This window comes from Coregonus clupeaformis, chromosome 3 (genome assembly GCF_020615455.1).
Source record: "Coregonus clupeaformis isolate EN_2021a chromosome 3, ASM2061545v1, whole genome shotgun sequence".
In the NCBI taxonomy this organism is placed as follows: Eukaryota; Metazoa; Chordata; class Actinopteri; order Salmoniformes; family Salmonidae; genus Coregonus; species Coregonus clupeaformis.
In genome coordinates, this window is record NC_059194.1 from 36812278 (window position 1) to 36820677 (window position 8400).

Here is an 8400-nt window from a genome sequence, read left to right on the forward strand (position 1 = left end):
AATTGAAGGAATGATGGATGGTGCTAAATAAAGGGAAATTCTTGAGGGAAACCTGTTTCAGTCTTCCAGAGAGTTGAGACTGGGACGGAGGTTCACCTTCCAGCAGGACAATGACCCTAAGCATACTGCTAAAGCAACACTCGAGTGGTTTAAGGGGAAACATTTAAATGTCTTGGAATGGCCTAGTCAAAGCCCAGACCTCAATCCAATTGAGAATCTGTGGTATGACTTAAAGATTGCTGTTCACCAGTGGAACCCATCCAACTTGAAGGAGCTGGAACAGTTTTGCCTTGAAGAATGGGCAAGACTCCCAGTGGCTAGATGTGCCAAGCTTATGTAGACATACCCCAAGAGATTTGCAGCTGTAATTGCTGCAAAAGGTGGCTCTACAAAGTATTGACTTTGGGGGGGTGAATAGTTATGCATGCTCAAGTTCAGTTTTTTTGTCTTATTTCTTGTTTGTTTCACAAGAAAAAATATTTTGCATCTTCAAAGTGGTAGGCATGTTGTGTAAATCAAATGATACAAAACCCCCAAAAATCATATTTAATTCCAGGTTGTAAGGCAACAAAATTGGAAAAATGCCAAGGGGGGTGAATACTTTCGCAAGCCACTGTAACTGCAGGTATACCAAAGTCTGAAATTACATGGACTCTACCTGGAAGAACCACACTTGTTCACAACAACTGTTTCACACCACAGGGAGGAATTCACATGACAGTTGAGGGCAACTTGGTCATACAAGATCCAGTGCTTATGAATTCAGGGATTTACAAATGCAACACAAAAAATGCTCTAGGAAGTGACTTTAAAGCAACATATCTTCAGGTGATCTGAGACACAACCAAATAGAAGTGGCTAAATTAATCTTATCTGACCATTTCAATTGAATGTGAAACCTAATCGTCTAGAATACCATATGTACAGTGCAATTATGTAACCGTGTAATTACTGTGCATATTATCAGGGGTAAAATATTCTGAACAGTAATATCACTATAATGAGGTAAAGATAAAAAAGTGTGCTTAAATTGTTGGCTGAAATATAAGCATATGGAACAACAAAAATCGAACTCTGATGTACCTTAGGGAATGCTTTAAAAATATATATATATAAAGATTTGTGTCTGTAAATATCTAAGTATACTTTTGACTGAACTCTCATTGTTGGTTTAACTATATGCCTTTTTTTTTACTAAGATAAAGTTTACAGGTGACTAGTGTTCCTCCTGACCATCCAAAAAAATACATGTGAATCCCTTACACAGGAATCTGTCTGTATGCCCTCTCTGATTGTAAGCAGTGCGAATCCCATTCTGAGGCATGCTTTCAGATTTCATACAAACCATTTGGAACAAATGAGCCTTTCATAGAGAGAGTCAAAGGAAGCTTTGCGTGATAGAAATGTTAGAATTGTTTTCTACAGAGCTAATCAAAATGGAGACCCAGCATCTAATTCTACCAGCTCTTTTGGAACCAATATTTCATTAGGTGAGTGATATGAATTTGTTTATTACATTGTTAATACATATTTGGTACATTTTACTTAATGACTAGACCTACATATTTAATTATAATAGACCTAGGATATCCAGTGCAAATGGGAAACATGCATCACTGGTGCACTTACTTGAAACCTCTCAGTATAGATTTTCACCTTTCAAGCTGCATTATACATCAGACAATTGTCTTGCCTGGACCACAGGTCCCACAGCCACAAAGTCATAAACCCCGCCTATTTATAAACATTATCTTCTTAAAATCTGATTTTAAACCTAACCCTAACCTTAACCACATTGCTAACCTTATGCCTAACCCTAACCTCAAATTAAGACGAAAAAGCTAATTTTAGTTTTTATGAATCTTTACGATATTGCCAATATTGACTTTGTGGCAGTGGTAACTAGTGGAAACACTGATCAGCAGAATGGATCACATGATTTGTCTGTGTGAAATCAAACCTGTGTGAGACATTTGTAGGTAAAATTTGTAGGCGTGTAAAAATATCTACTGCAGCGGTATAAACAATAACGACATTTTGATTGGCAATCTAAATATTGTTTAATATTAGCCTACTGAATTATTAATTTCCTCTCTGATATGACCTGATAGGCTATAAATCACATTAAACATTACCATTGTGTTTACTGACTATAAACTATTGTATATACATACATAGCTATTTAGAAATACGGGAACTTTGAAATAATTGTATTTTCCCTTCTTCCATGAGGAAGCTGCTTGTGGGGGAGTGGATTGCTGTTGTTGCCCTGCCTGGTAGCCCTACCTTCCTTCCCCCATCCGCGAGTCCAGTACACAACTGTGTACATCATCTTAACGTAATGGCAAATGAATCTCTTGAAAATGATGGAGGGACCGGTTCGAGAAATTCAAGAAATACACATTTGACATCATCTGTGGATCTCAGCACATCCTTAGAATCGAGTGTTCAGACTCGAATATTTAAAATAATTGTAATCGGGGATTCAAATGTAGGGAAGACCTGCTTAACCTTCCGCTTCACCGGTGGGAGCTTTCCAGAGAAGACAGAGGCGACAATCGGTGTGGATTTCCGGGAGAAAGCAGTGGAAATAGAGGGCGAAAAAATAAAGGTAATATCCTAATTAAGCATCTGATCGAGACAGGGCCGCTTTTCTTTGTTTCCTTGTGTTAATTAACCATTTATGTGTTCATTGTTTCAACCGTTATGAACCTATGCATGACATGTCAATAAACCGAGGAGATAATTATTTCTCTCCAGAGTCCATAAGCAGTTAAAATGTTCCATTTATATTTAGATAGGTTGTTAGGTTGAATGTTTCTATTAAGTAATAGATCCATCAACAATGTTTGCATGGTTTTTGAGTTAAGGAATTTACAGTATAATATCAGATCATGTACTGTTTCATTGCACCTGCCTCTAAGGACTAGGCCTACAAACGAGTCGACAAACCTCTGAATGCCCCCGGCCTAACCTACCTGACATGATGACCTAGTCCCAGTGTTTTTAGCAACAGACAGTGACATAGCTAATGTGATGTTTTAACAATATTTATCGTCACCTGTTTTCTCATTGAGATTCACCCTCAAAATAAAACACCGAGGTAAAGACAGATTCAGGTTGGATATTCGTCGCCTGTAGTTTTCCTTACGTCCACCAACAGCAGTTAGGGACCGTCAACATAGTGACACATCTAATTGTTCAAATTTCAATAGCTCTTTAACCATTACTCCTAAAACTTTCAAAACTGGTTCTAGCTAACCCGATGGCAGAGACACATATTGCACACACTTTTTTTTGTTGATTTACATATCGCACTATTTTAAATGATTTATTTAAATTTTTAAAATTCAATAGTGCCTTGGTCATGTGACCCACACACCTCAAACAAGGTTCATAATGTACACTCAGTGGACTCACTAGACTTATATATTGCACACCCTTTTGTTCTTCCATTTTCATCTCAGGTGATTTTATGAGAACTTTTAAAAGTTTCAAATGTCAATAGCTGCTTGGTCATGTGACCTACAACCCTCAAACTGCTGTCAGAATATCCACTGACAAGCCTTATATATTGCACACCCTTTTGTTCATCCATTTTCATCTCAGGTGATTTTACATTAATTTTTCTGTTTTTCATTGTTTCAAATTTCAATAGCTCTCTGGTCATGTGACCTATAACCCTCAAACTGCTGTCAGAATATCCATTGACAAGCCTTATATATTGCACACCCTTTTGTTTGTCAATTTTCATCTCACACGATTTTACATACATTTTTCAAACTTTCAAATTTCAATAGCTCCTTGGTCATTTGACCTACAACCCTCAAACTACTTTCGGAACATCCACTCACTTGCCTTATATATACGGGGTTCTGGTCCACATTCAATAAATTATAATGGATTTAATGGTGCTCCGTGGCATGTTAAAAGTTTCTGATATTTTTTTATAACCCAACCCTGATCTGTACTTCTCCACAACTTTGTCCCTGACCTGTTTAGAGAGCTCCTTGGTCTTCATGGTGCCGCTTGCTTGGTGGTGCCCCTTGCTTAGTGGTGTTGCAGACTGGGGCCTTTCAGAACAGGTGTATATATACTGAGATCATGTGACAGATCATGTGACACTTAGATTGCACACAGGTGGACTTTATTTAACTAATTATGTGACTTCTGAAGGTAATTGTTTGCACCAGATCTTATTCAGGGGCTTCATAGCAAAGGGGGTGTTCCGTTATTTATTTTGTATACTTTTTTGAAAGAAGTAATTATTTTCATTCCACTTCACCAATTTGGACTATTTTGTGTATGGCCATTACATGAAATCCAAATATAATAATAATATAATATGCCATTTAGCAGACGCTTTTATCCAAAGCGACTTACAGTCATGCGTGCATACATTTTTTTTTTGTGTATGGGTGGTCCCGGGTATCGAACCCACTACCTTGGCGTTACAAGCGCCGTGCTCTACCAGCTGAGCTACAGAGGACCACATAAAAATTAATTTAAATTACAGGTTGTAATGCAACTAAATAGGAAAAACACCAAGGGGGGTGAATACTTTTGCAAGGCACTGTAACTACTCTGTCAGTCAGATACTCTCATTATTTCCCCAAATGACTTCTGAGTGTGGGTGTCCACTGTGCAGCAATGTCCACCCCTACTGGGTTAAAAATTCATGTAAAACTTTGAAAGTTTCATTTACAATTGTGTGAGATGAAAATGGACAAACTAAAGGGTGTGCAATATAGAAGGGTAGTCAGTGGACATTCTGAACCTTGTTTGAGTCCAGTAGGTCACATGACCAAGGAGCTATTGAAATTAGATAGTTTGAAAAAAAATCATGTAAAATCGTGTGAGATGAAAAGGGACAAACAAAAGCTTGTGCAATGTAGAAGGGTAGTCAGTGGACATTCTGAACCTTGGTTAGGTCAGTAGGTCACATGACCAAGGACCTATTGAAATTTGAATGTAAAAAAAGTTTGTAATTTGTTTACGCTCCCTTACTAATTCAACTCTGAATACCAGAATGCTCCTCACATTTCCATGTGTTTATTAGCTGTGGAAAGCGAATGAATGTCCAAATCATGAAAATAAGACCTGTGCAATGTTGTGCACAACTTTTCCAACATCATGACACTTATTTGGAGTCTGTGGCTCAAGTGATTTGAAAGCTATTGAGGTTTGAAAGTGTGAATATCTGGCGAATATCCAAGCTGAAACTGTCTTTACCTCAGTTAACAAAACCTGTCCTCAGTATGAAAGCATTAGCAATAGAGCATCTTTGTTCAAATATCTATTATTCTATTTATTTTATTCAGAAATGGAAGACATGCACTAATGCAGTATTCAAAACATTGGGCCTTTGATCTTTTATAAAAGCATACATGTGGAATTAATCTGTCCTCCCTTTTCACATGGAAATTTCACGTCCACTGGCCTCATAATGCAATGATCCTCCAAACATAATTATTAAACTAAGCCGTTGTTACCTACATTTTCCTTTGTACATTGTCCAGTCTAGTATTTATTCTGATTATGTCTCAAACCTTTTAATATAGTATGTAGACATGTTGTCCCATCTCTCTCTGACCAATACCCACGATTACTCTCTGACCACTGGATCTGTGATTACTCCTCAACAGGTGCAGGTGTGGGACACTGCAGGACAGGAACGCTTCAGGAAGAGCATGGTAGAACACTACTACCGCAATGTGCACGCTGTCGTTTTTGTTTACGACGTCACCAAGATGAACTCATTCCAGAACCTGAAGACGTGGATCCAGGAGTGCAACGGGCACCGCGTCTCACCCACTGTGCCTCGGGTTCTGGTGGGCAACAAGTGTGACCTGGTTAGTCAGATCCAAGTGCCCTCCAACACTGCCCTCAAGTTTGCAGACGCCCACAACATGCTGCTGTTTGAGACCTCGGCCAAGGACCCCAAGGAGAGCCAAAACGTGGACTCCATTTTCATGTGCCTGGCATGTCGGCTGAAAGCCCAGAAGTCCCTGCTGTACAGGGATGTGGAGAGGGAGGATGGAAGGGTTAGGCTTTCACAAGCGACAAACGTTAATAAGAGCAACTGCCCTTGCTGAGGGAAATACTGTGACTCTCCTCCACTCTGCAATGATTCCTCCTCTCCTTTTAAGACTGCTGTCACTTGAATTGAAGAATTTAACATAAACAAACAACATAAGAAGATACTGTTCTAATGTTAACATTTCTAATATTCGATTGTTGTCTGTATGTATACACCTCTTTTTGACCCTCTCTTGCTTTACTCTCTTTCTTTGATATATTATCATTATCACATTCTGTGTTTCCTCCTAATAATGGCCTTAAGGCAAGAGATGTTATCCAATGGTGTGTTATATATGTTTATTTATTTTGTATTTGAGTTGTAAAGGTCTGTACATGTTTGCTGTCAATATTATTGTTTCATGCAATATACATGTGTGTAACATGATTGTCACAATCTCACAAAGGGACTTTCATGAAGACTATTCCATGTCAGACTATTTGGGTATTACGTATGTGCATCGTTATACATCTGGAGAGTATTGTTTGTGTTTTTTAACAATCTGTTTTTAATATTAAGACATATCCGCTAATAATCCTTCACAATGAATTATCATAGCCATAACACAGATGATGGGGGAGACAATTATTCTAGTTTCTGGTTTTGTCATATAGTTATCCCAATACGCTCCCCCTCTGCCCACCAGAGGTTTCTCAGATTTCAGGTCTGCTATCCTGCTTTCTGTTTTCTCTCCATTGATCATCATCATATTTCTGACTCCCATTGATCATCATCATATTTCTGACTCAAGTCTCCCCAAAACATGCGATTTGTAAATATTCAACAGATATCATGTGTCCCTGAATGTATCTTGCAGCTGGTGAACACAAAGCACATACTACTGAAAATAGCGTTTTGAGAAGAGGATCTTTCACTAAGGATCTTCCACACATTTCTAAAGGTTATAAATAAAAAAATGTACACTAGATGTAGTGGAAATTGGTAGTCATAGTCTGGCTTTCATGAAAATAGCATTTAATATTACTTAGCATAAGAGTCAAATTTTACACACTTTATAATATCAAAATTGTTTATTGGCTCTTTTGGGATATCTATTGGATCTATTCATAAGACACTGGGACATTTTAAAGCATCTTAGTGCTCCAAATGACATGAACTATTCAGCAAGAATTGACTTTATGCCATTAAAATAATAAAACAAATATTTTCCTTACTGTTGGTTTGAAAGCATCTCCCCAACATAATGAATGAAGGATGATAGCTACATATACAGCTACAATGTATCTATACAATCAGAGAGGAAGAGGCAAAGCGAGAGGTAAAGCGAGAGGCCCAACTCGGCCCACAGGCCAAAATCTGTCTTCTCCAGCAGGTGGCGTTTAAAATAAAAAAAGGTCAATGAGAGAGTGGAATTTGTATGGAGGTCAATAAGAGTGTAGAATTTGGTCAACAAAAAGTGGAATGGCTTATTTGCTATGTGAGGCATATTTGATTGAATAGAAGATTTGTAATGCTTAGATTGTTATGAGTGTACTAATAAGTAGGACACGTCACAACTTTGAGAAAAGCAAACTTTATATCGGAGTTGTGCCTGTTCTAACCTTAACCCATACCATTTTAAATTTCAACTTCAATGGGGCAGGGACGTCCCATTGGTGGGCATTGCATAGTTTTTTTGGGGTGGGCATTGCATATACTAATTTCTTAATCCCCACGATGCATATCAAAGTAGTGTAGTGACGGTATACTCCGTATCAATTACTAAGGCTGATGAAACAGATAAAAATGTTTAGCTGAAAAAAATGTACGCGCAGCAATGTACACACGGCGGTAGGCCAAGCAATTTAATAGACTTTGAGATGGAAATATCCATTAGAAATGTTGAAAGATGGGAGATCTAAAGATGCAACAAATATCATGGATTACTAATATGACTAGGATAATGCCTTTGGCTGCTAGATAATGAAAGAAAGTTGATTTGAAAACCAATAGACCATAGACCAATTGCCTCCACGTTTCTATGGTGGGATTGTGGCTATAGGCTACTTTGAAGCAAGGTAAGACATGCCTCATAATAGGTTGTAAAACGTCCAGGTTTCAAACAATTAAGGAACAGTAGATGGAAGGGCTTTGCCAAAAACCATCTCAATTAAATGTTAACTAGCTACAAATTAGCCTATGCCTACCTGGAAGAATTATATCATGATTATTTGCATCAATCCAGTGGCCATTTGTTTTGCTCCATCTCATGTGCGCTACAGAAACACTGCTAACCAAACAACAGTGCTAGGTGCCTGCTCAGTGGAATTAAAGTGTAACTACATTCAAAAATCTAAATGTCTTAGATTTTCCCCAGACCT

At 38.0% G+C, this 8400-nt stretch overlaps 1 protein-coding gene across 1 annotated transcript; it reads left to right on the plus strand.

The window, feature by feature from the left end:
• The first annotated feature begins 1401 nt into the window (after positions 1 to 1401).
• On the plus strand, positions 1402 to 8001 carry rab33a (RAB33A, member RAS oncogene family). The gene is made up of 3 exons (XM_041855232.1): positions 1402 to 1490; positions 2237 to 2611; positions 5646 to 8001. The coding sequence occupies exons 2-3, from the start codon at positions 2342 to 2344 to the stop codon at positions 6093 to 6095; spliced, it is 720 nt and encodes a 239-aa protein (XP_041711166.1). The 5' UTR covers positions 1402 to 1490; positions 2237 to 2341; the 3' UTR covers positions 6096 to 8001.
• Positions 8002 to 8400: the final 399 nt, after the last annotated feature.

Excerpts from the sequence above, each read along its gene's own strand:
- rab33a (XM_041855232.1), top strand. The coding sequence starts at position 2,342 with ATGGCAAATGAATCTCTTGAAAATGATGGAGGGACCGGTTCGAGAAAT. Across the intron at positions 2,612-5,645 it reads TAGAGGGCGAAAAAATAAAG|GTGCAGGTGTGGGACACTGC; the intron begins GTAATATCCTAA and ends ACTCCTCAACAG.